General features: G+C 38.7%; 2 protein-coding genes and 1 pseudogene across 3 annotated transcripts; all 3 read left to right on the forward strand.

The window, feature by feature from the left end:
* Positions 1 to 1,846: 1,846 nt before the first annotated feature.
* On the forward strand, positions 1,847 to 4,076 carry LOC150029629 (uncharacterized; annotated as a pseudogene).
* A 16,041-nt stretch (positions 4,077 to 20,117) lies between these two features.
* On the forward strand, positions 20,118 to 25,278 carry LOC150029630 (uncharacterized). Of its 2 annotated transcripts, XM_090302439.1 has the most exons (4): positions 20,118 to 20,283; positions 20,398 to 20,516; positions 24,436 to 24,706; positions 24,790 to 25,278. In XM_090302439.1, exons 3-4 carry the CDS (start codon positions 24,440 to 24,442, stop codon positions 25,024 to 25,026), a joined length of 504 nt encoding a protein of 167 aa, XP_090158565.1. In that variant the 5' UTR covers positions 20,118 to 20,283; positions 20,398 to 20,516; positions 24,436 to 24,439; the 3' UTR covers positions 25,027 to 25,278. The 2 variants fall into 2 exon arrangements, with proteins under 2 accessions (XP_090158565.1, XP_090158568.1); XM_090302442.1 differs by lacking the exons at positions 20,118 to 20,283; positions 20,398 to 20,516 and having other exon boundaries at positions 24,296 to 24,706.
* A 95-nt stretch (positions 25,279 to 25,373) lies between these two features.
* Positions 25,374 to 26,641, forward strand: LOC150029631 (uncharacterized). The gene is made up of 3 exons (XM_090296712.1): positions 25,374 to 26,074; positions 26,158 to 26,393; positions 26,470 to 26,641. The coding sequence occupies exons 1-3, from the start codon at positions 25,601 to 25,603 to the stop codon at positions 26,639 to 26,641; spliced, it is 882 nt and encodes a 293-aa protein (XP_090152838.1). The 5' UTR covers positions 25,374 to 25,600.
* Positions 26,642 to 27,830: the final 1,189 nt, after the last annotated feature.

The raw sequence follows: 27,830 nt of genomic DNA on the forward strand, positions 1-27,830 counted from the left end.
CACTGATTGATTCTGTTTTGTTCAGTAAATAGAAGAAACCTTCTAATAGTTTGTCGGGCTGTCATGAGTATTATGTGCAATATATTATTATATTATGGGAGCACAACTCTACCCTAGGCTTCTTTCACAAGTTACTTATTATATAATGACCAATTTACTAATTTATTTAACTTTAGTTTTTAATATTAATAAGTCCAATTTAGTTTATTAATTTTAAAAATCAATCTAATACAGATCATTCTGTGTAATTAGCAATGATACCAAATATATAATTGATAAACTAATTTACTTAAAGTAACGATATAAACTATTAGTGTTATTCCATACTATATACTAGTAGGCTATTGAGGGCAACCTCTCATATTGAGGCTGCGGAATTGAGAACTAAGAAGAGAATGAACTATTGTATGTTCCTAGAGACAAAATGCACGAATACCTTGTTTTGAAGCTTGACAGTACAACGATGTCAGGTAATCATCAATATGTGTGGATGTACCAAGTGTCGATGGAGGAACTTGTTGTTCTATCACTAGAAATAAAGCAATGGTCTTGGATAACATCGTACATATGATTGTTGACAGAAGGAAAAGCATCGAAAAGCCCAAATGAAGCAACTATCGTTTAATGTAATGCTTCACAGTACGTAGTATATGATGGAAATTTGTTTCGAAGAGTATTTTCAACTCCTTTATTAAGGTGCGTAGAGGACAACCATATTCGTCAGATAATAGAGAAGGTACATGAGGATATATGTTGCCGTCACATCGAGTAAAATTCTTAAGAACGATTTTCATTGACCTTTTTAGAGAGGAAATTTTTCTCAATTTGTTTAGAAATTCGCAACTGTCAGTGGCATGGAGAGTTAAATATCACACCACCAAAGTAATTGTACATGTCACATGGACACTCTACACACTCTACATGTCTAATTTCTAAAATATAAAACACCAAGACAGAATCTATATGACATAATAAATTATATGATAGGAGATTGTCATTGAAAAAAATATACTTAATTGAAATTTATTTAAAAACTAATTAACTTCAACAAATTTCACATTATATGAAAATATGATTGGAGATTAAATAAAAATATTCTTATATATAATTTAAGTATTTTTTATTATATATAAGTTTTATTTTTTATTTCTATAATCATAATGGAAATTTATATAATAAATTTAAATTTTTAAAAAATTATGGTATTATAGATCAAAAAAATGTCTTTTAAATTTGATTCATCGATATGTGCATGTGTCTAAACTTTATATTCCATAGATGAAATTTATTAATAGTGTCAATTGAGTATGTCACAAAGTGGGTGGAAGTAGAATCTTGTGGAAATTACAGCTGAAAAATTAAATAAGTTTATCTAAGAATCTATCATCTGCAGGTTCCAAGTTCCTCATATCCTAATATATGATGACAAGATGCTTTCTCCCACTTGTTAGGTGAGATAGTTGTGCGATGAGCTTGGAGTCTAACAAGTCCTTACATATGTGTAAACCATCTTAGACAAATGGAAAGGGGAAGTGATGATCAATCGAGTCATATTGATGGGCTTTTCAGGTGGAGGTTAAATAAGATAAAAAAAGTGTGGCATGGTTATATCATATCACTCCACAATTATTATCATAATTTTTGTTTAGTATATGGGTCAGACGCGATGTTTTTCATGAAATGACTCTTCCATCTCTACGGTGGAACCTGTTCCTACTAGAGAGATGAGACTTAGAGAACTATTGAAGGCTTTGTCTTCTTCCTTCCTTCGAGCAGGTTGCTAAAGCTTCACTACGATCCTTCTGGCCTTCGCGCTCTCAGTCTCTCAATCTCGGGTGAATGGCAAATGGGAGAGGTACTTGCAGAAGGCACTCCGACGCTCAAGTCAGTAAAGAAGGTATTTGACACTTGGGAGTGTACCGTGATAATGGCGTACCTTTCTTCATGGAATGTGTGGTATTTATATTATTTTAATGGGCTTACCTTATTGGGTCTGATTAGTGGAATGGATCATACTTACGGTCGTATTACCTAATTCTTAATGGTAGTTTGGGTTCACTGACCTTGGTTTGAGCGTTAATGGAATAAGGTAGGGTGTCGATCAACTCTTTTGAAACAATTAGCACAAGACTTTCAATCACTTTCATATAGACAATTGCAATATGAGTCCCAACTCAAAGAGAGGGATGAACATCTTGCTTTGATGATAGAAGAGTGAAATTGGTTAGAGAAAGGGATGAATACAACAAATCAAAAAAAAGTTCTCATGCATCTAGCTCTAGGGGAGATGATTCTTTTGGGGAACAAAATCTTAGAATTAATGACTATTATCAACCACCCCCTAGGAGAGCTAGAAGAGAAAGACAAGAAAGCGCTAAGGAGGTTAGGGTAGACCTACCTTATTTCCATGGAAAAGAAAACGTAAAAGCTTATCTAGATTGGGAAATGAAGGTAGAACAATTGTTTGCTTGCCATAGAGTGAGTGAGGAACGAAAGGTACCCCTAGCCACCCTAATCTTTCATGGTAATGCTATGTATTGATGGATTTCCCTTGAGCAAGATAGGCGCCTTCATAAGGACCCTCCCATAGAGTATTGGAATGATCTTAGGGAGCCTTAAGACGCCGCCATATTCCCTCCTATTATAATAGGGTGTTAATGGACAAGCTCCAAAGACTCCAACAAAAGACTATGAATGTAGACGAATATAGGTAGAAAATGGAATTATACATGATGAGAACCTCAATTAGAGAGTCCGAGACCACTACCATAGCAAGACTTTAAGTGGACTCAATCTTGAGATTAGAGATAGAGTTGAACTTTTACCCTATAGAGACTTGGATGATTTAATTCAAATTTGTATCAAAGTTGAACAACAAAATTTAAGGAAAAGTCATAGGGAAGGTTCATATTTTAACTCCTATCCCAAGAGAGAGTATAAAAAAGAGGAAACTTCAAAGGAAAGATATAAGGAAACTCCCAAAAATATAGATAAAGAAGTGATAACCCCACAACCCCGTAGCAGAGATAAAAAATGTTTTAAATGCTTTGGAAGAGGTCATATAGCTGCCCAATGCCTAAATAGGAGAACTATATTCTTGAGGGGTAATGATGTATATAGTAGCCAAAGTGATGAAGCTAACGGGGAAGAAGAAAAAAAAATAGTGAAGGGGCTTATCCATGTGAGGGTGAGTTAATGATGATCCGTAGAACCCTCAACAATCAACCTAGTATGAACCAAGAGACACAAAGGGAGAGCATTTTTCACACAAGGTGTAAAGTTTTTGAAAATGTGTGTTCTCTCATTGTGGATAGTGGTTCTTGCTGCAACTGTTGTAGCGCTAGGATGGTTGAAAAGTTGAATCTACAATTAATCCCTCATCCTAAACCTTACAAACTTTAATGGATCAATGAAGATGGGGAGTTAACTGTAGATCAACAAGTGAAAGTCGAGTTTTCTGTGGGGAACTATAAAGATAAAGTTTTGTGTGATGTAGTTCCTATGGAAGCTTGTCATATTTTGTTGGTAGACCTTGGCAATTTGATAAGAAAACTATGCACAATGGTCTTACCAATGAGATTACTTTCACTCACAAAGAAAAGAAGTTTGTACTTTATCCCTTATCATCTTCCCAAGTGATAAAAGACCAAGTGCAAATGAGGAAAAAAAGAGAGGAAGAGAAAAAAGAGAGAGTAGAAAACCAAGAAAAAGCCCTTAAGGAAAAAGAGACATGGGAGAAGAGTGTTCCTTCCCACAAGGTCATTCAAAAAGTAAAAGAAAAATTTGAAAATAAGATTGAAAAAATACTTCTTTTTGAACAACCTTCAAGCCTCCTACTTTCTAAAGGAACACTTACATGCACTGCCACACTTACTGAGACTTGTGTTCTACCTCCTCAAGTAAAAGATATTTTAAAAGACTTTGATGACATATTCTCTAAGGATGGCCCTAGTGGACTTCCACCTTTTAGAGGAATTGAACATCAAATAGATTTAGTTTCAGGAGCTAGTCTACCCAATAGACCAGCCTATAGAACTAATCCTGAAGAAACTAAGGAGATAGAATCACAAGTGTAGGATTTGTTGGATAAGGGTTGGGTTCAAAATAGCCTAAGTCCTTGTGTTGTACCTGTCTTGTTGATGCCCAAAAAAGATGGCAAGTGGAGAATGTGTTGTGATTGTAGAGCCATCAATAACATCACCATCAAGTATAGGCATCCAATTCCAATACTTGAATGTGTTGTGCTTGATGAATTGCATGGGTTCACCATATTTTCTAAAATTGATCTTAAAAATGGATATCACCAAATTAGAATTAAAGAAGGTGATTAGTGGAAAACCGCTTTTAAAACCAAATTTGGACTATATGAGTTGTTAGTGATGCCTTTTGGGCTCACTAATGCACTTAGCACTTTCATGAGGCTAATGAATCATGTCTTAAGGGATTGTATAGGTAAATATATAGTAGTTTATTTTGATGATATTTTAGTATATAGCAAAAGCCTAGAATCTCACCTAAGTCACCTTAGGGAAGTTCTCCTAGTGCTTAGGTATAATAGTTTGTTTGTTAATAGAGATAAATGTACCTTTTGTGTTGATAGTTTAGTATTTTTAGGGTTTATAGTTAACAAAAATGGGGTACATGTTGACCCCGAAAAAATCAACGCCATCCAAGAATGGCCAATTCCACAAAATGTAGGGGAAGTTAGGAGTTTTCATGGATTAGCAAGCTTTTATAGAAGATTTGTGCCTAACTTCTCGAGTCTAGCTTCACCACTCAATGAGTTAGTGAAGAAAGACGCTCCATTTTGTTGGACCGAGAAGCAAGATCAAACCTTTAAGAGGCTAAAAGCTCAACTCACTAATGCACTCATTCTAACTTTACCAAATTTTGCAAAAACTTTTGAGCTAGAGTGTGATGCATCGGGAGTAGGCATATGTCGTGTTGTTGCAAGGTGGACATCCAATTGCTTATTTTAGTGAAAAACTTCATGGAGCCACTCTCAACTACCCCACCTATGATAAAGAGATCTATGCACTTGTGAAGGCCTTAAAGACTTGGGAGCACTATCTAGTATCTAAAGAATTTGTCATTCATAGTAATCATGAGTCTTTAAAATATTTGAAAGGTCAACATAAGTTGGACAAACGACATGCAAAATGGATAGAATTTCTTGAACAATTTCCTTATGTTATCAAATACAAGAAGGGTAGTACAAACATTGTGGTCGATGCTCTCTCAAGGAGACATGCCCTATTTTCAAAACTTGGAGCCCAAATTCTTGGATTTGAAAACATAATTGAACTCTACAAAGAAGATCATGATTTTGCATCCATCTTTTCTAAATGTGAACATAGAGCACAAGGAGGATTTTATGTGTTTGGGGGGTATCTTTTTAAAGAAGGAAAACTTTGTATACCTCAAGGAACACATAAAAAACTTCTTGTAAAAGAATCTCATGAAGGAGGTCTCATGGGCCATTTTGGAGTTGATAAGACTCTACAGCTTTTAAAAGGAAAATTCTTTTGGCCGCATATGAGAAGAGACGTCCAAAGACATTGTTTTAGATGCATATCATGTTTAAAAGCTAAGTCTAAAATAATGCCTCATGGACTCTATACTCCTTTACCTTTTGAAAGTGCTCCATGGGAAGACATTAACATGGATTTTATTCTTGGACTTCCTAGGATTGCAAGAGGTTTTGATTCCATTTTTGTGGTTGTGGATCGTTTTAGTAAAATCGCACATTTTATTCCATGCCACAAAGTGGATGATGCAAATAATATCTCTAGATTTTTCTTTAGAGATGTGGTAAGACTTCATGGACTACCTAGAAGCATAGTGTCCAATAGAGATCCAAAATTTATAAGTTATTTTTGGAGAACCCTTTGGGAAAGATTTGGAACCAAATTGAATTTTTCAACTTCTTGTCATCCTCAAACGAATGGACAAACCGAAGTTGTAAATCGATCTATTGGTACTATGCTTAGGGCAGTCATGAAAGGCAACCATAAATCTTGGGATGAGCATCTTCCTCATATTGAGTTTTCATACAATAGAGTAGTTCATAAAACTACTAATATTTCTCCATTTGAGGTTGTTTATGGATTTAATCCTCTTACTCCTTTAGATTTGTTGCCACTTCCTAATCCATAAGAATTTTACATAAGGAAGGAGTAAAAAAAGTTGAATTTGTTAAGAAAAAATGCATGAGAGGATTAAAGAACAAATACAACAGCAAACTGAGAAATATACAAAACATAACAATAAGGGGAAGAGAGAGATAGTATTTGAAGAAAGAGATTTAGTTTGGCTTCATCTTAGGAAAGATAGATTTCCAACTAAGAGGAAGTCCAAACTTAGTCCTCGAGGTGACAGACCCTTCCAAGTCCTCAAAAGAATTAACAACAATGCATACATTCTTGATTTACTTGAAGAATATGGAATTCATCATACTTTTAATGTTGTGGACTTAATGCCTTTTGTAGGAAGTAATGAAGAAGAAGAAGTAGAAGCATTGGATTTGAGGACAAATCCTTTTCAAGAGGGAGGGGATGATGGAAGATACCCAAGGACAAGTCCAAGTGCAAGCCCAACAAAGAGAAGATCCGGGCCTACCACTAGAGCCATGGCCAAGAGGGATAAAAAAGATTGGAATACTGCTACTGATGGCAGAGAAACCTTCTTTACATGTTTAAAAAGCCATAACTCTAGTAAAGAAGTAGGATTTATTTTTCTTGTTAAAGTAGAATAGGAAATTTTACTTGTAATTCTTTTTAGGTGAAATTTGGTACCTAAAAACCAACCTTGGTTAAATGAAGGTTCTTTGAACACCTAAATTAACCAAGGTCGGTTATGACTAAAGCCTTGGAGAAGAGAGCACATGTTCCATGTGCTTAAAAGCTTTCCATCACATGTTCCATGTGTTATGTCTCAAATTTGGCGTCAAATGCATCACATTTTATTTAGCTTTTATTTCATTTGTATTTGACTGTTCCAATTTTGACCCTCCAATCCTTTATAAGGAGGTGCTTGGTTCATGAAATGGCAAGATTATTCTAGAGCAAATTGCTTCAAAAATTGTGCCAATTTTGCTCCTTGTCTCCTACCTCTTTAGGATAGACTTTTTAATCTTCATTCTTCACCTTAGCCAAGTGAGATGGCCTCACCACTCACTCTCCACACCTAGCATGCACCTTCAAGGAGTCCACAACTCTACGTGAGTTCCTTGCTCATTCTCTTCCATGAATGCTTCCGCCAATCCACCAAAGAAAAGCTAACGGATGAAGGTACACCTCTACCAGTCGGTCCATACCAATACACTTGCCCCTAGGATCGAGGGTAGATGTATTCGATGAGCCTTTGATGATAGGTGTCGGTCAGTTATCATTAGGTATGTGACTGTTGGACTTCCTGATGACCTCAAGTAGCATGACATGACTCGCATTAATGAGGGGTTTTTTGGGCGCGAAGCGTTGTGGGCCATTGGATCTAGGAGATCTAATGGTTGAGATCGTTGCGACGCTTCGTCTTTTGAGGTCCTTGGCTCCTATAAATAGTGGTCCCAACAGTGCCGAGATATTGTGTTACTTCTCTGCTTGAGTGTTTTGATAGCCGAGGTATCTCTCGCCTATGCTTCGATAACCGAGTGTTCTCTCACCCTTCTGCTTTGTTCCCGGTCTTCAGCTTTATATGAGGTTAGTCACGTCAACCTTGTCTCGGCCCACATCTTCTTCTGATCACCCTTCTCTTTCTCTTGTCTGTCTGTCCTCTTCGTCGTCTTCTTTTTCTTCTTCTTCTTCTTCTTCTGGGTCCTCTACAACCGACTCCTTGTCGGTCGGGGTGGCCGACGTGCCACTTCAGGTAGAGGTTGTTAAGGGGGATGACCCAGCCAAGGCTGTTGACCGGTCGGGCTCTCCCCCCAAGGTGTTCCTCTTGTGGATCTTAGTTGGGTAGACCCTAAGGTGGTTGGGATCTCGTCTGCCTATTCGACTACAACTTTTGTATCCAAGTTTTTGGATAAGTGTCCAGTTTTAAAGGCAGGTGGGCATTCTAGCTTCTTTAGCGTTGAACCATGCTCATCTATCGAGAGTGTTTGTATGGGGAGACCAGGTACCAGTCCCTCCTTCTTTTACCAGATTCATCCAAACACCTAAGCGTTCATCCAGGCCTTTCGCCTGTTGTGTGACGTCTTGTGTCTTCACCCTTCTCCCTCTTCTTTTCTCTCCTACTACACCTCTCACCCAACCAGTCTTGTCTCATGGAACTCGTTGATCGGTCAGTCAGGGAGTGTTCTTTTCAATTCTTTCTTCGTTTCCTATAAGAGATTTAAAGAGAGATTCGTTAAGGTTATCATTCGACCGGAGATGACGACCTATTTCTTTGACAAGACTAGTCAGTCGCGGTTTCCCCTCTACTGGACTAGCAAACCTCGTGACTTTAAGGAGTGACCGAGGCCGATGGGGAGTGCTGATGAGTTAGAGATTCCCTCACTCTTCGATGCACTCCCGAGGAAGCTTCCCACAAGGAAGCTTATCGGTGCTTATACCGAGTCGATGCAATGGGCGACCGTTAAGGGTATGGGACTTTATTTCTGCTAACGGTCGGTCTTATGCTTTGTCTTCTAACACTTGTTCTTTTTTTGCAGAAATTATGGCCCAAGAATCTCCCGCTGGTGTCGATGTGTTGGATGCTTATCGAAAACGGGCGGTCGAGAGGAAAGAACGTCGTAGCATCGACAACCTGGACACAACAAACGACTCGGGTGCCCATGCTGGCAAGGGCTCGACTGACCCTTCTAGCAAATCAAAGAAGACGTCAAGGGAGGGTGGTAACATTGCTACCATCACCCGCTCCCCTGGCTCTCTACTGACACCTCCCCCTCGTCGGGAGGCGATTGAGGTGGATTCACCCTGGCCCAAGCGCGTTGCAAAGGCGGTCAACCCTCCAGAGATCGAGCGATCAATGGAGGTATCGATGTCACCCCTGACCCTTCTAGGGGTGACATGCAGTTCACTCGGGGGGTGCGCCTGACGCTTTCCGAAGCCACCCGGGAGGTTATCCGAGTCGTCCCTTCATCGGACTTGCTAAGGGGCGGCTTGGAAATGTTGTGCCGCTCAATGTTCATGATCCAACTGGGTGTCAAGAACGAGATCGCCATGCCGAGGAGATATCCCGACTAGATCATGAGTTGGCTGAGGCGTCCGGTCATCTGAAGCAGTCTTTGGCTGCTAACTCCGACCTCTCAAAGAGACTGGACTCGGAGGTGACTGAGAAGGAGAAAATTTAGCAGGAGGCTGTTGAGGCTTGGCGCCGCTTGGCGGAGGTGGAGGCCGAAATGGCTAGGGTGGTGGCTGAAAACACCCAACTGAGGAAGATGGTGGAGGATAGGGATGAGAAACTTTCATCTTCAGCGACCGAGCTGACTACCCTACAAGCTGCTAGGGACGAGGCCGAGGCAAAGCTGGATCACAACTTCAACCAGACCGAGGAGTTGTTGAAGCAAAGCTTCCTCCGAGCTGTCCATCAGGCCCATGTTCTTTATAGAGGGTCGTCGGCCTCTGGTACCTTCGATCTTGACAACGAAGTGTACTTGGATCGGATTATGCCAATTGTTGAGATGAATGCTTTAGTGAGGCAACTGTGTTGGCCGATCGAAGGTAAGGAAGACGAAGATCATGAAGACTAGTTTCGCCTTTGGCTGAGTTATGGCCTTTTTGGTTTTGAATCTCTCTCCTCCGAGGTCGGGGTGTGGCCTCCCTCTTTTTGATTTTATCAATGTATCAGCTGTTTCTTTTATTGCGTTGTGTATCCGGTGTAAATGGGTTTAAGCAAAATTTTCACTAGTTAATATGTCGGTCTTTATTTGAATGGGCAATTGACCTTCAACGTGAGTTTTTAATCGAACAAGTTGAATGAGCGATCAACCTTCAATGTGAGTGTGTAATTGAACAAGTTGAATGGCGATCGGCCTTTAATGTGAATTTTTAATTGAACGAGTTGAATGGCGATCAGCCTTCAATGTGTTTTTTTAATCGAACGAGTTGAATGGGTGATCGACTTCTTGTTAATCAATGATTTGCTTTGATTTGCGTCAAGTTAAAAGGTTAACTTGTGTGTGTTGAACGACCTTGCCATGGTATGTCAGTTTAGACTACATCCAGGTCGAACCAAATTGAGCGATATCGGCAGGGTATGCCATTGAAGGCTCCATCCAGACCGAACCGAGTAAGAGGTGTTGGCAGGGTATGTCGGTTAGGGCTACGTCCAGGCTAAACCTAGTTAAGCAGTGTCGGCAGGGTATGCCGGTTAGGGCTTCAGCCAGACCGAACCGAATGAGAGGTGTTGGTAGACTATGCTGGTTAGGGCTACGTCCAGACAAAACCTAGTTGAGCAGTGTCAGCAAAGTATGCCGGTTAAGGCTTCATCTAGACCGAATCGAGGCTTTGAAGGAGAGCAGTGCTAGTATTTTGAGAAAAACGCCTCGTTAAAACCTTCCAATAGAGTGAGGAAAGAGTGCGTAATTTTATTTCTTTCAGTTGTAATAAAACTTAAGGTGCGTGACATTCCACGTCCTTGGTACAATTTTTCCTAAAAGCCATTCTAAGTGATAAGCTCCCCCCTTTGCGACTTCTCGAACTCGGAATGATCCCTCCCAGTTGGACGAGAACTTCCCTTCATTTTTTTCTTGCATCACTGCACATTCTCCATACGAGGTCTCCCCTCAAAAAATTTCTCGATCGGACTTTCGTGTTGTAATGCCTTGACGTCCTAAGCTTGCATGCGGTCTATCGGATCTTGCTCTTGTCTCGCAACTCGCTTACCAAGTCGAGGTTGACCGCTAGGCTTTCCTCGTTTAGGTTGACGTCGAACATTTGCCTTCGTATGGTGGGCTCGTCCACTTCGACTAGGATCATCGCCTCGGTCCCGTATGTCAGGCTGTATGGTGTTTCTTGTGTGGTTCTCCGAGGGGTGCTTTTGTATGCCCATAGTACTTCTATGAGCTCCTCCGTCCATCGGCCTTTGGATTTGCCGAGACGTTTCTTCAGTTCGTTTAATATGACCTTGATTGCGGCCTCGGCTTGCCCGTTGGTTTGTGGGTGCTCGACCGAGACTATGATTGACTTGATGTCGAGGTCGCCATAGAAGGATTATAGTCCTTGGTCAATAAATTGTCGATCGTTGTCAGTTATTATCATGTTCGGGACATCGAACCGACACACGATGCTTCGCCACACGAAATTTTAAAGTTTTTGGCCAAGATGGATGCGAGTGGCTCGACCTCGATCCATTTAGTAAAATAGTCGATTCCTACTAGGAGGAACTTGTTTTGCCCTTTTCTTAGCGCGAAAGGGTCGATGATGTCCATCTCCCAGATGGCGAATGACCATGAAGAGATGAGATTGTGCATCATTTTCGGTTTAACATGATGGAGGGGGCCAAAGTCCTAGCATTTGATGCATTTTTTCACGTACTTGGCATAGTCTCCTTGGACGGTCGGCCAATAATAGCCTGCTTTGAGTACTTTAGAGTCCATCGTTCGTGCCCCCGAATGATTTCCGCAAACTCCTTGGTGTATCTCGGTCATGACATATTCGGCCTGCTTTCTGGTGATGCATTTTAGTAGGGGGCCAAGAAGCCTCTTTAGTATAGATCTTCATTTATCATAGTGTACCAGGCACACTGTTGCTTCATTTTTTTTCTTCTTCTGGCTTACATGTGTTATCCTCAAGGTACTGGATGATGGGGGTCATCCAGTTGTCAGCTTTAGTCTCGGTTATTGCAAGGCATTCGGTATCCGACACGCTGGGGTGTCTTAGCTATATCTGTATAACTGATCGTTGGTGGTTCTTCTTCTTTGTGACTGACAACCTAGACAAGGTATCGTCCCTTTTGTTTTCCTGCCTCGGTATGTGCTTCACAGTTACCTTGTGGAACCAGACGATGGTGTTTCGGGCAACATGGTAGTAGCGTTATAGCAGGGGTTCCTTTACTTCGAATTCTCCCTTGATCTGGCTGACCATGACCTGGGAGTCGCTTTTATACACGACCTCGCGTGCTCCCATGACGTATGCTAGGTTTAGCCCAGCGCGCCTTAAATCCAAACTGGAGTGCTTGTTCCAAGAGGAGATCGCCCAGTCCTTCTAGGACGACTCCTGCTCCACATGTTGTCTTGTTGGGTGAGTCATCCACGTAGAGTGTCCACCCGACTGACAAGGTGGGTAGCGGCGTGAGCTCGGCTAAGAAGTTGGCCAGACATTGAGACTTGATAGCCCCTCTTGGTTGATACCGAATGTCGAATTCAGAGAGTTCTACCGACCATCCTATCATCCGACCTGCAAGGTCGGGTTTAGATAATATTTTAAAGATGGGGTAGTCGGTTCTTATCGTGATTGACTGGTTTTGGAAATAGGGGTGCATTCGCTTTGCAGTGAGGACTAGGGCAAGCGCCACCTTTTCGATCATCTAGTACCTCGTCTCGGCCGCATGCAACATTCGACTAATGAAGTATACCAGTTGTTCCTCGCCTTCGACCTCCAACACCAACGCAACATTGATTGCCTCCTCCGAGACCGCCAGATACACTAGAATGGGTTGGTCGGGTCTCGATTTTGGTATTACTGATGGAGATGTTAGAAAAATCTTCAGTTGCTTGAAGATTTCCTCGCATCCTTCGTCCCAGCTGAACTTGGCTGCTTTCCGAAGCAGTTGCACCATTGGTTTCATTCTCTCGGCCAACCGAGGTACAAACCTAGAGAGGGTTGTCAGGCGCCCCAAGAGTTGTTGCACCTCCTTGATGTTTTTTGGACTTCTCATGTTGGCAATGGCTCGACATTTGTCAGGGTTGGCCTTTATCCCCCTATGGGTGAGCATAAAACCTAGGAACTTTCCTCCCTCAACTCCGAATCTGCACTTCTCGGGCTTGAGCTTCGTATTGCCTCCTCTGAGGGCTTTGAACACCTCCTCGAGGTCCTCCATATGTTGGTTAAAAGAGTCAGACTTCACCACGATGTCGTTCACATTCTCCTCCACACACTGGGCGATTAACCCTTGAAAGATTTTGTCCATGAGGTGTTGGTAGGTCGCCCCTGCGTTCTTGAGGTCGAACGGCATGACCTCATAGTAGTAATTGGCATCGGCCGTCATGAAGGTTGTCTTCTCTTTATCCTTGGGGTGCATACTTATCTGGTTATAGCCAGAATAGGCGGTCGATGTTCGGTAAGGGGTAAGAGTCTTTCGGGCAGGCGGTGTTGAGGTTTCTGTAGTCGACACACATCCTCTAATTACCGTTTGGCTTAGTGACCATCACGACGTTGGCCAGCCAAGTCCTGTACCGAGCTTCGCATATAAACCCGGTTGATAGGAGCTTCTTGGATTTTGCTTTTGCTGTTAGGCGCTTCTTATTGTCGTAATCCCTCTTATTGTGGGCGATCGACCGTGCTTCCTTAAACACTGATAGCTTGTGACTGATGATGTTCGGGCTTACGCCCAGCATATCGGATGGTGTCTACGCAAACAAATCCACATTTTTCTTTAGCGTGACATGCATTATCTCGACCTCGGCTCCTACCATGGTTGTTCCCACAACGGTACTGCATTCTTCGCCCAGAGCAGTACTCGCCGAAGCTCTTCCTTGGCCTCCAGCCTGTTTTCAATTGCCCGAGGATCTAGGTCTACCAACGCAACGGTTGGCTCTACCGACATCGATCGGGCTTGTTAGGGTGAGTGATCCTTTCAAGAGGATTTTCTCTTGAGAGAGAGATCGTTCCTCAAAGGCTCTACTCTGAGGCTTTCGGCATAGCATTCTCTTGTCTCTTTCTAGTCAACGTGGACCGTGAGAATATCCCCCCGTTGGCGAAAGGAACTTCATTGCTAGGTGTGGTTTAGATATGATCGCCATCAGCTGGTTGATGGACAGTCGTCCAAGGAGGATATTATAAGAGGTATTGGCATCAATTACTAGATACCAGATCCTTATCGTCTTGCAGCTTTTCTCTTGATGGAAGGTGGTGTAGAACTCGATGTAGCCCTTTGTTCCCACCTTCTCGCCCGAGAAACCGATCACGTGGTCGTAATAAGGCACCATCTCGGCCCCGGTATTCTCATAGCTTTAAACGTTTTCCAGTAGAGGATGTCTACTGAGCTTCCTTGATCCACAAGAGTCTTTCTGATGGTAAATCGATCGATGTCAACCGATATCACCATGGGATCGTTCTGCCGATAGTCCACGCCTTTAAAGTCGTCATCAGTGAAGGTGATGGGCGGCATCCTCGGTTGGAATGTTACCGCGTTCACCTGGTGCCCTGCCCGAAGGTGTTTCTTTCGAGCGTTGTTTGTACTCCCTCCACTGGCGAAGCCACCAGCTATGGTGTTGATAACCTCTCGGTTTCCTCTTCTTTCGGCCTCCCGGGGTGGATCATCCCTATGAGGAGGGTCGTCTCTATGAGACCGATGATCTTCCCTGCAGTCTTGGTCATCTCTGGTCCGCGAAGGTGAGCGTCTTCTCTTGGAGGACTCATCTCTGCGTGGGGAGTGTCTCGTATCTCATTCATTCCTAACGAAACGGAGTAGGTGTCCGACTTGAATGAGCTTCTCGATCTTGTCTTGTAAATCCTAACATTCCTCCATGGAGTGCCCGCTGTTTTGATGATACCGGCACTGCTTTTTCGGTCAGCATTGTTAGGGCTGGCCATTTCCTGAGGGGAGGGATCAACTCAGCATTGAGTGCCTCGTCCAGGATACTCCCCCTCTCGGTTGTTAGGGGAGTGTATCTTGAGAACCGACTTCCTCGGTCTCGATTATCTTTGCCCCTGTCGCCTCGTGGCCGATCTTTCTCATCCTTGCTCTTCTCTCTGCTGGCCTCGGCACGGTCCTGGTTACGGAACTCCCTGAGTTCCTCTAGCTGCATGAACTTAGCAGCTCTCTTTCTGAGTTCGTCCAGGCTGGTGGCGGGCTGCATACACAAATTATCAGCAAATGGTCATGAGTGCAAGGCTGGCAGCATATGATGCATGTTAACGTCCGGGATGAGATTCTGAATACTCATTGCCACTTTGTTGAACCTGTCAATAAAGGTTCTCAGTGACTCTCTCTTCTCCTGGCGGATGCCCACCAAGGCGATGGAGGTCAGGTGACGTGGCCTGCTGGTGGCACACTGAGTCTTAAACTTCACCAAAAGTGTGGCGAAGCTGTCAATGGAATTAGGTGGGAGCTTGGTAAACCAGCTAAGGGTTGCTCCCTTTAGCGATGTAGGAAACACTCGACACAACACTGCATTGTCCGAGGTGTAGAGACTCATGTGGGTAGTATAGGCGTCCATATGCTTGTCTGGGTCAGTAGACCCATCATACCGGTCTCTGTTGAAACCTTTCCACTTGTTTGACAGTGGATCTTCAATGATAGCGTTAGTAAAAGGGTTTCAACGGGCCGAGTTCATCGTGGCAGTCCTGGTCGACTTGTTCAGACAGGATTCGCCATCCATCTCATGGGTGGGGACTTTGTCTCTTGTCTCCTCTACCGGTCTCGGGTTGGGAGGGGAGGTGTAGCAGAAGGTCCTCCCTCCATTAGCTTCTTCTTCATCTCTTCATTCTCCCTTCGGATAGCTTGCATCTGTAGCTCGTTCTTCTGGGCAGCTTCTTTTGTCTTCCTCTTCATTTCGACCACCTCTCTCTGTAGAGACAGCAACAACATTGTTTGGTTGGCTTCAGTCATCCTCTCCATGCTTCTGATTGAGATAATGTACTTTCTTTCTTCAACTAGTTTCTCTCGGTCCCACAGTGGGCGCCAATTGTTCTTGCTAGGAAGATGGGACCTAGAGAACTATTGAAGGCTTTGTCTTCTTCCTTCCTTTGGGCAGGTTGCTAAAACTTCACTACGATCCTTCTGGCTTTCACGCTCTTAATCTCTCAATCTCGAGTGAATACTAAATCCAACGCTCAAGTCAGTAAAGAGGGTATTCGACACTCGGGAGTGTACAGTGATAATGATGTACCTTTCTTCTTGGAATGTGTGCTATTTATATTATTTTAATGAGCTTACCTTATTGGGCCTTATTAGTGGAATGGATCATACTTACGGTCGTATTACCTAATTCTTAATGGTAGTTTGGCTTCACTGACCTTGGTTTGAGCGTTAATGGATTAAGGTAGGGTGTCAGTCAGCCTTTCCATCCGTGGAGGTCTCAGTCATCTCGGTCAGGCATGTCGAGTCATGGTAGTGACCAGTCAGTCCATATCAGTACATAACCGTTCTTAGAGGAAGGATCATACGTGGAAAGATTTGTTAACAGTACAAGAAAATTTAGTATTCCATATAACACTATTTAATAATAAACTGACAAGTCTATACATAAAAAAAAGGAATACATTCAATAAATTATGACTTTATTAAAAAATATCATCACATAACTTTTATATTTAAATAAAAACATAAACAAGGACTCTATAAAATAAATGTCATGGACAATGGGTGCAATTATTTCTAGAAGATGTGGCAAATATTGATGTTATGGATGTAGAAAATAAATAGCGGCGGCGAGAGTTAGAGTCATGGATAATAAAATTAGTACAATTTTTTCAAGAAAACGTTGCAAATAGAGCAGTTTCTTCCTGCACTCCTAAATTTTTCTTACTGCACTCCCTCAATATTGTGCAAAAACAAAATTATCCCTATGTAAAAACTATACATTTATTTTTTTGCATTCCAAATTATGAAATCCGGTAAATTTTCGGATTGGCACTTCTGGTAAAATTTCGGATTGACACGTCCGGTAACCTCCTGGATTGGTGCTTTCGGTAACCTCCCGGATCGGTGCTTCCAGTAGTACATGAATGGCACTGTTAAAAAATATGCATTCCGGATCTGTCAATCCGTAAGTCTAAATATGCATTCCGGATTCAGAAATCCATAATTGAAAAAAATTATTCTGGATCCACCAATCCGTAGTAGAAATTAGACTTCTGGATTTAGCAATCTGGAAATCAACAATTTATGCAAACTTTGCTTTCAGAATACCCCTTCATCCAAAAAACAACATGATTCACTTCCGGATTGTTGAATTTGTAGCACACTCTCATATCCCGATTTCAAATAAAAGGTGAATGTCAATTTCGAGATTTATAAAATCAAGGGGGTGCAGGAAGAAAAATGTAGGGGTGCAGGAAGAAACTGCTGCAAATAGTGAAGTGGTAGGGGTAGAAAATAAATAAGGGTTGCATAGAGTAAAACTTGTGGGCATAATGGATGGACAATTTCTTTTTATTGTTTTTTGGTTGTTTCTTCCTGCACCCTAACAAATTTCTTCCTGCACCCCATCATTTTTCAAAGAAGTCTGTTTTACTTGACTCAATTCCTCATATAACACTATTTACATATTTATTTCTCCATCTAACACTCTTTTGTTTCTATTTTTCTATTTAGAATAATTTTAAAAATAAAAAAAAATGATAATTTTAATTTTGAATGCATTAAAAAAATAAATATCTTTAATGTTTAAAATAGTTAGAAATATAATTAATGAATAAAGAAATGAGTTTTTAAAAAATAAAAATTAAAAATGTTTAGTTTGAAATTTTTTTTAAGAATGAAGAAAATAAAAATTAAACCCTACAACAACATAAAAGTTGAATTTATAAACATAAATTAGTATTTTTTCTTTTATTATTATTGATGTTGTAATCATGTTAATTTCAAGTAAAAAATACAAGACATAATTATAAAAAAACCAAAGTCAATTAGTATTAATCAATAGTGGACACAAATAATATTGAAGTGTCTACCCTAAATGTAAAATCATAAAAAAAAACTTAATGCAAATGTTACACTTAATGCATAAAAACGAGAATAAAAAAAATGTAAAAATAAATAATATAGAAAATAAAAACAACAACAATAAAAATAAAAACATAAACAAAAATAAATAATGGCAGAAAAAATAATAATAACTAAAAATAGAAAATATATAAAATAAAGACAAAACAAATAAGATAAAGATAAACGATATAAAAAAGATAAAAACAAATGTAAACAAGATAAAGATAAGAGATATAAGACGATACTAAATAAGTATGTCACACCCAACCATATTTTCTTCTCATTTTTAAGCATTAAGTGTAACATTTGTATTAGTTTTTTTTTAAGATTTTGCATTATACGTACACTTCAATATTATCTATGTCCATCACTCATTAATACTAATTGACTTTATTTTTTATATAATTATGTCCTGTATTTTTTACTTGAAATTAACATGATTACATCATCAATAATAATACAAATAAATACTAATTTATGTTTATAAATTCAACTTTTATGTTTTTTTAGGGTTTAATTTTTTATTTTCTTCATTCTTAAAAAAAATAATTTTAAACTAAACATTTTTAATTTATTAATTTTTATTTTTTATTTTTGTAAAAACTCATTTCTTTATTCATTAATTATATTTATAACTATTTTAAACATTAAAAATATTTTTTTTAATGCATTCAAAATTAAAATTATCATTTTTTTAAATTTATTATTATTTTTTTACTTTTGAAATGGCGCTATAGATAGGGAAATAAAAACAAAATGGTGTTGGATAGAGAAATAAAAACAAAATGGTGTTAGATGGGGAAATAAAAGTGTAAATAGTGTTATATGAGAAATTAAGTCGTTTTACTCCTTTTAAAAATGACTTATGGATTGCTGTTTCCAAAATATTTCCAGAACATATTTTCTGGAACATATTTTATTAATTATGAATTTACCAATCTAGAAATCAAAAAACTGTATTTTGGAAAAGATATTCTGGAATGATTTTTTGTCTCCCGGATCCTATTATAGAAATACTCTTTCCTTACAGAACCCTTATTTTGGAAACACTTTTTACTTACGAAACTCCTACTACAGAATTACATAAAATTGTGAAAGGGTAATTTTGGTATTTTAAAGAATGTAGGGGTGCAGGAAGAAAAATGTAGGGATGCAGAAAGAAACTTCCTTGTTTTTTTTGCTGCCATTTATGCATCGGCCTGATCCACACAAGTATTTATTTTTATTTTTTTCAGTTTTGCACAAAACTTTGATTTCATTTTTTTTTCATCGGCTTGACTGACAATACTATGCTCTTTTTTGTTTGCCAAGTCGACGCATGGAGGCATTTCTGGTACATTTGCGTTTGTTCGGTCGACAATATTGTTGATGATATTGCGTCCATTTATACGTTAGTTAGATCAACGATATTCACATTTGTCTCACGTTGGTTAGGCAGACGTAACTTGGGTCGTTAGTGCTAACTGACACAAAATGGACTTTGTTTCCGCACTATTTTCTTTCGCTTGATGGTCAACAAGTCCATTTTCATTGATTGTGTATGTTTTTTTTGACTAAATATATTGTTTTTCTTGTAGTGAACAAAGCCTTAACTTTACATGAAAGTTAGTGTTACTTGTCAAACATATAAAAAAAAAGTCCATCACTTTAGAAAATAAAAATGGGACAAAATACATAAATAAAATACCCATATTATAGAAATACACTAAATATTAAAACTCATGAATTGACATTCAGTTGCTAATTAATATATTAATGACTTGCTTTACTGAAAAATAAATCCTAAAAACATGTACTCCTTTTAAAAATAATTGGATCCCTCCCTCAATAAAAAAATATAATGATAGATGTAATAATTCAACAGTTAAATGCCAATCAATGTAAAATATATATACCTGGAATACAAACAGATCTCCTTTCCCTTAAATATTACCCATCCAATAAAATTACACAAAAAAAGTTAGGCAAAAAAAAGTTAGGTAGCTAGCTAGTGAAACTCCCAATACCATTTAATCGTGTCTATTATATGTTTGTGAATGAGAAAAAGTAAAGTAACTCATGACAAGGAGTGAATGAAGATGAGAAATATAGTATTAGTAACTTACTATCAATGAATATTATAATAAGTTAATGTTCGTAAAGCTAGTAAAAGATAAATCACCAGTCCAGAAAACCATAATTGATAAAAAGAAGTTGGTAATTTCACCAAAGTTTTGAAAGTGAACAATGACCACTAGTACAAAATTTGAAAACAACGACTATTTATTTAGTGCGGCTTTGCGTTTAAACGCATTTGTAAAAAACGCGGTGGCATTTTTGTAATTAAATTGATTTACAAATGCGGTCTTACCCTAGAACCGCATTTGTAAATCAATTTTACCCTAAAAATAGAAGCGCGCCACTGGTTTTCACTTTCACTTTCGTCTTCTCCGCTCTTCGTTTCAACGTTCTCAGCTCTCTCCGCTTTGCATTGTAAGTTTCAGCTCTCTCTTCTTCAACGTTTGTTTTCGTTTTCGTTTTTGTCATTCTCATTATTCACTTCCTTGGCATTGTCATTTCGTTTCCTTACTCGTTTTCTGCATATAGGTGGTTACTGTTCTATTGGTTCTCTGGTTTTTTCTGCTCCGCCACCGCCACTGCTTCCGTCACCGCCACTGCTTCCGCCACCGCCTTCGTCTTCGTCTCCGATCACCATCAACCTAAAGGTTGGTGTTGTATTTATTTAATATTTTGAATTTATATTTAAAATTTTGAATTCATATTTAATATTTTGAATTTTTATTTTTCTGTATTATAATATATATTTAATTAATAACTAATATAACTTGGAATGTATATAACTAATAACTAATAATTTATATATTTGTGTGTATTTTGAATTTTTGTATTATATAATTTCTATTTTCTTAAATTTATATTATATATAAATTCTATTTTTGTAATTATTTTTATTTTTTGCACTTTCTCTTTGCATATCTTTCTTTTTTTCCCTGGCATCATTTATTTTTTATAATTGTCACTTTAAACTACTTTTACTTAAATAAAAATGAATATGATATTAATCTTTATGGAATTATAATTCTATAGTGTATTAAACTTTGTTCTAGAATTTTAATTTTAGAAGTGAAATATTTAGTTAGTTGTTAATTACATTTTAATAAAAGTTTTATGTTATGTTAGTTATTGTTACTTTTAGAATAGAAATATCGTGTTTGGATTGAGTCCGGGGGTGTTCGACCCTCGGCAAATGTGTGAGATTGAAGAGAATACTAATTATTAGAAAATCCTAACTATATTCCAGAATATATAATGGATCGAAGTTGGATTAATGCTGTTCGTATAAGTGATGAGTACGAAAGGGGAGTAGAGGAATTTATACAATTTGCACAGCGTAACGCGATTATTAGTGGTCATGATGGAGCAAAGATCAGGTGTCCGTGCGTTAACTGTTTGAATGGAAGGATACTGGATGTGAATATCATGAGGGAACACCTGCTATGTGATGGGTTTCTTCGATCTTATACAACTTGGACATGGCATGGTGAATTATTAAATTTACCACGTGTTTCCGTAACTGAAGAATATGTGGGTTCTACCATGGATGAAGCAGTACACGATGATGGAGATGATGATCGATTGGAGGACATGATTCGTGATGTGGGAGCTGAGTGTTTTGAAAAAGCGCATGGATATGAAAGTATGTCAAAAGATGCAGAGACTCCTTTGTATCCTGGATCAACTAACTTCACACGGTTGTCGGCGGTGTTAAGATTGATGAATTTGAAGGCAATAAACGGATGGACTGATAAAAGCTTCACGGAATTGCTCCAGCTGTTGAAGGATATGCTTCCAGAGGGAAATAGTCTACCTAATCGTAATTACGAGGCAAAAAAGATTCTTTGTCCAATGGGTATGGAGTTCAAAAAGATACATGCATGTCCTAATGATTGTATATTATACCGGAAAGATTTTGAATTGTTGAAAAGTTGTCCGAGGTGTGGGTTATCACGTTATAAGTTGAAACAAAAAGATGATGATTCTATTGATGACATGGAAAAGCATGGACCCCCAATGAAGGTTATGTGGTATCTTCCCATCATTCCAAGGATGAAGCGTTTGTTTGCAAACCCAGACGATGCTAAGAATCTTAGATGGCATGCAGATGAGAGGAAATGCGATGGCATGTACCGACATCCAGCTGATTCTATTCAATGGAAGAAATTTGATGATGACTTTCCAGAATTTGGTAAAGAATCAAGAAATATCCGACTTGGTTTAGCTACAGACGGAATGAATCCGTTTGGTAATATGAGTACAAATCACAGTTCATGGCCTGTATTACTAGTTATTTACAACTTACCTCCTGGATTGTGCATGAAGCGAAAATACATGATGTTGTCTATGATGATATCCGGTCCGAAACAACCAGGGAATGATATTGATGTTTATCTAAGTCCCCTAATTGAAGATTTGAAGTTAATGTGGGACCAGGGTGTCGAAGTATTTGACGGATTTGCTAATGAAACTTTCAAGCTTCATGCCATGTTATTTTGCACCATCAATGACTTTCCGGCATATGGTAACTTATCTGGTTATAGTGTTAAGGGTCACAAAGCGTGTCCAATATGCGAAGAAGACACTGCTTCTCAACAATTGAAACATGGAAGGAAAACAGTATATCTTCGGCATCGGAGGTTTCTTAGAAGTCATCATCCTTACCGGAGGTTGAAAAAAGCCTTTAATGGACACCAAGAGGGTAGTGGTCCACCAACTCCATTAACCGGTGTTGAGGTTTACGAAAAGGTAAATAACATAGACCACACCTTCGGCAAGTCCAAAAAAAAGTCATCTGTGACAAATATTTGGAAGAAGAAATCAATCTTCTTTGATCTTCCGTACTGGTCGAGGTTAGAAGTCAGACATTGTATAGATGTAATGCATGTTGAGAAGAATGTGTGTGATAGCTTAATTGGTACACTTCTTAACATTAACGGGAAGACGAAGGATGGTCTAAATGCTCGTTTAGATTTGATTGAGATGAACATACGCGGCGAGTTGGCACCCATACAAATGGGTAAGCGTACATATTTGCCCCCAGCCTGTTACACAATGTCAAAAGATGAAAAAATTAGTTTTTGTCAATGTCTAAAGGGTGTGAAAGTGCCACAAGGACATTCCTCAAATGTGAAGAGTCTAGTGTCAATGCAAGATTTGAAGTTAATTGGGTTGAAGTCTCATGATTGTCACATCTTGATACAACAATTGTTGCCGGTAGCTATCCGTGGGATCTTACCAAAAAATGTTAGACACACCATAACCCGTTTGTGCTCATTCTTCTCTTCCATCTGTTGTAAAGTCATTGATCCCTCAAAACTAGATGAACTTCAAAATGAAATTGTTGTTATCTTGTGTGAATTGGAAATGTTTTTTCCTCCGTCTTTTTTTGACATCATGGTTCATCTAGTGGTGCATCTGGTAAGAGAGGTTAGATTGTGTGGACCAGTGTACTTAAGATGGATGTATCCTGTTGAGCGGTATATGAAAATTTTGAAAGGTTATGTGAAAAATCATTATCGTCCAGAGGCTTCAATGATTGAAAGGTACATAGCTGAAGAAAGTATTGAATTTTGTTCAGAGTACATGACAAAAGCAAATCCAATAGGTGTTCCAGCTAATTCATGGCACCACAGGCGTTCTACAAGTAAATGTTTACGTGGTGTGAATATTGTAAGCAAATCTCGATCAGAAGTCTTGCAAGCACATTTGTACATATTGAATAACACAGATGAAGTTGTACCTTACATAGAAGCTCATAAAGCCATTGTGAAGGCAAATAACCCAAGACAAGCAGAGAAATGGGTCTTGATGGAACATAATAGAACTTTCATGCCTTGGTTTAAAGATGAGGTGTTCAAGGATTCAACGGCATCAGAGACCTTGACTTGGTTGGCTGCTGGATTGAAGTTTGATGTCATTTCATGTACAGCGTACGAAGTGAATAATTGTATATTTTACACGAAGTCCCTGGATGAAAAGAGTACAGTTCAAAATTCTGGTGTTACTCTTGAAGCCGAGTCAATGCAGTTTTCGACTTCGAAAGATACAAATCCAGTACTTGGATCAATGTCATACTATGGGTTTATAGAAGAGATATGGGAGATTGACTACACTAAGTTTTCCGTTCCAGTTTTCAAGTGTAAATGGGTTGATAATAAAAGTGGGGTTAAAATTGATGAATCAGGATTCACACTAGTGGACTTTCGAAAGATAGGGTATCGAGATGAGCCATTTATAATGGTTCAACAAGCATCTCAGGTTTTCTATGTGAAAGATCCTACGTCAGAACATTGGTATGTCGTTTTACACGGGAAAAAACAAGGGGAAGCCATAGATGATATTGAATATGGCGAAACTCGTTCATTCACACCAATGATAACTAATAAAGATGACAATGTACTTGATGATGTACATGCAACCCGTAAAGACCACAGTGAAGGAATTTACATATAAACATTCAACCCACATGCAACATGTAAATAAACATTTATAATTTTATGTATTATTTTTATATGATTTTAATTCGATGCACATTAACTAATGTTTGTTACCTAATTTTTTTAACAGAGACATGGATGACGACCAGACTCCAGTCAGACCTCGATCTGGGCGAGGTAGTAGAGGACCTACTAGATTGAAGCGTCTTGCATTGAGACGTGCTGCTGGTGAGAAGACACATGTTGACATTGACGTCAACACTGGAGTGGCTTTTGGTCCTAAGGCAGATGAGTTTATGAGCTATCTTGGAGTTGTTTCTCGTGAGAGGCTCTCCATTTTGATTAATTCATGGGATGAGGTTTCAGAGGTTGATCGGAACATGCTATGGGAGGATGTTCTGGTAAGCTTTACATTATTATTGTTATCATATAATTCTTTTTAATATTGATTAATTAATTTTAATTTCATGATGTTATTTTGCAGGCAAACTTTGACATTCCTGATGTGGAACCGCTTCGATCAAAGATATTATCCAATATCGCACTTAAATTTCGTACCTTTAAGTCAAGACTGACATCGAGATACATTTTTGGCGACCTTAAAGACGAAAATCCATGTTTAAAGTACCAACATATTGATGAAGAGACATGGCGTCTTTTTAGAGAAAGCCGTGAAAATGAGGCTTGGATGGTAAGTGAAGTAACTTTTTTGTTTATATAACATTAATAAGTTTATCTTATTTACTTCAGTTTGTTTATTTCAATTATGACAGGATCGTCGGAAGAAAGCTCAAGAGATAGCTTTGAAGAATCTTACCCCGCACGTTATGTCTCGTTCGGGGTATAGAAAACTTGAGCAAACACTGATGGTGGAAAAGGAGAAATCTCAACAGGGGACGTATTCTGAGAATGTGGAAACAGGGGTCACTTCTCCTCCACCACCTTTTCGCCATGAAAAATGGAAGAGGGCCCGAATTAAAAAGTCTGGTGCACCAAGTTCCGAGCAATCCGGGGTTATAATCGAAAAAATTGTAAGTTATTTTTGTTATTTTCAATTTTTTTAAAGCATTAATTATATTAATGATTGAAAATATGATTTTTGTGTACTCTTGCAGGATTCCTTGGAATCCGACGGTACATTTGTTGCTGAAGGTCGTCACGATATCCTGGTTGAAGCAATTGGACGACCTGAACACTCTGGTCGTGTTCGTGCCGCTGGACAAGGGGTCGGAATTAAACTTTTTTTTGGAGTTTCAGAACGACAGCCATCCTCCTCCTCCAAGAAGGAAACTCAAATGAAGACTAAGTTACGTGAAGAAATAATGGAGGAGATGAGAAAGGAGACTGATTTGATGTGGCTGGAGATGAAAAAGGAGAATGATCGAATGCGACAAGAGTTTCTATCGCAACAAGTTTGTGCTGAGCCGATTGAACCCCTTGTTAGTCCCACTCCCAAGAGCACAAAGGGGAGTTGTGCGGCTCCTCCAACATCAGGGGATGATATCAATGGGCAGACAGAGGATTGTGAGCTACTGGTAGTGGGCGGCAAACTTCCTCGGGTGGTGGCACTTGGAAAAGTCTATAAAAACGCCACCACCTTACATAGCGTTCCTCTCTCCCCTGATGTGGCGAAGGTAACTGTTGAAAAAGTACGATTTCCTGATGCTCGTGTTCCACTACCTTCAGATGAGGTAACCACTGTGGCCGATGCATTTCAGACATTCGTTGCCTGGCCCAGAGAGCTCATTCGATCTATGCCCGAACCTCATGTAATAATTTCGTTTCATTATATTATTTTTATTTATATTTATATATTACATATAATTTAATACAAATGTTGTTTATCTTGTAGGAACCTTTTCAGCCACCAACTCCGAAAAAGAAGCGTGAGGTTCCAGTTGACGATCCTATGGCTTCCCTACGTCTCATTGCTAGTCAGATTGGCAATGATCCTTTTCCAGTTCCGTGGGATAATACATTTTTTCAAATCAACACTGAACTGCCACTGATGATTTACAACACAGATTTATCAGAATTTATATCTGGGAACCAGGAGCTCAATATAAGTATAATTCAATTTTTTATGATGTAAGTATCTTTACCTATTATTCAATTTACTTTATGTTAAATTATTATTGATTATGCTTTAACTAAAAACTTGTAGGTTTTTGCATAGAGTCTGTATCACTGAGGGGAAGGAAAATATGTATGGATTCGTAGATCCTGCATATACTAATCCCGTTGGACCAAACTCAACTGAGACTCAAGCATACATCACTAACATCCTGGAAAAAGAGGGAAAACAAATTTATTTATGCCCTTACATTAATGAGTAAGTTTAATTATATGTCATCAATTATTATTATTTCATGTTTTAAATATTTACTAACTCTTTTCAATGATCATATAGGCATCATTGGCAGTTACTTGTCTTATCAATGGTTGATAAGACTGCTGTGTGGTTCTGTTCCCTACACAAGAAGATGCCCACAAAATTTAAGGATATCATTGATACGTAAGTATAGTATGAACTTAACTTTGTATATGTTACTAATTAACCATCTACTAACGAGGTTTTTTGTATTAACCAGTTCATGGCGTGGATATAACATCCTAAAAGGTCGATCCAGTTCAAATAATTTGAACTACATAAGAGTAAAGGTTTGTAATTTTTTTCTTTCTCTATTATCATTGTTTATCAATATACTAACATATTACTTTTTATTGAATTATATAGTGTAATAAACAACCAGGAAGCTATGAGTGTGGCTATTACATTATGCAATGGATGATTACCATTATAAGACTAGGTGTTAAAACTGGTTGGAAGGAGGTATATGTTAAATCATTTTTATAATTCTTGAACATATATATATCTAGAAACTAATTTATGTCAACTTTGCAATGCAGTTATTCACAGAAGAAACACCAATGAGTGAGGAAGGCATTTCATATGTTAGAGATTCTTGGTCCACATACTTCATTAATTTTTATAACTCTAGCATACGTAAACAACATTAGTGGTTTTATTATATGTAATTTGATCACTTGTAAATGTACATTTTGATGATTTCAATTGGTTACTACATTTTTGTATTTGTCTGGCTGGGTTTAATCATTATGCAGGTTATTTAAATATATGGTTTCTGCACAAAACAGGATGTACCAAAAAAAAAAAAACACTATTTACAAATGCGGTCATTTACCAAGACCGCATTTGTAAATAGTGAATTCGCATTTACAAATGCGGTCTTAGTAAATGACCGCATTTGTAAATAGTGATTTATGAATGCGGTTTTTACCAAGACCGCATTCATAAATCCTAAACCCCAAACCCACTCCCTAATTCAGAATAATATACAAATGCGGTTACCTAAAATGACCGCATTTGTAAATGTGATTTATGAATGCGGTCATAGGACCGCATTTGTAAATTCCAGATTTACAAATGCGTGTTGATCAAATGCGGTTCTATGACCGCATTTGTAAATTTAAAATAGCCGCATTTGTTTAACTTATCTGCAC

The sequence above is a fragment of the Phaseolus vulgaris genome, chromosome 1 (assembly GCF_051622355.1).
Source record: "Phaseolus vulgaris cultivar YP4 chromosome 1, ASM5162235v1, whole genome shotgun sequence".
Lineage (NCBI taxonomy): Eukaryota > Viridiplantae > Streptophyta > Magnoliopsida > Fabales > Fabaceae > Phaseolus > Phaseolus vulgaris.

Coding starts and splice junctions, on each gene's coding strand:
- LOC150029630 (XM_090302439.1), top strand. CDS start 24,440: ATGGATGACGACCAGACTCCAGTCAGACCTCGATCTGGGCGAGGTAGT. Junction 24,707..24,789: donor TGCTATGGGAGGATGTTCTG/GTAAGCTTTACA, acceptor GTTATTTTGCAG/GCAAACTTTGACATTCCTGA.
- LOC150029631 (XM_090296712.1), top strand. CDS start 25,601: ATGAAGACTAAGTTACGTGAAGAAATAATGGAGGAGATGAGAAAGGAG. Junction 26,075..26,157: donor GATCTATGCCCGAACCTCAT/GTAATAATTTCG, acceptor TTTATCTTGTAG/GAACCTTTTCAGCCACCAAC. Junction 26,394..26,469: donor ATAATTCAATTTTTTATGAT/GTAAGTATCTTT, acceptor AAAAACTTGTAG/GTTTTTGCATAGAGTCTGTA.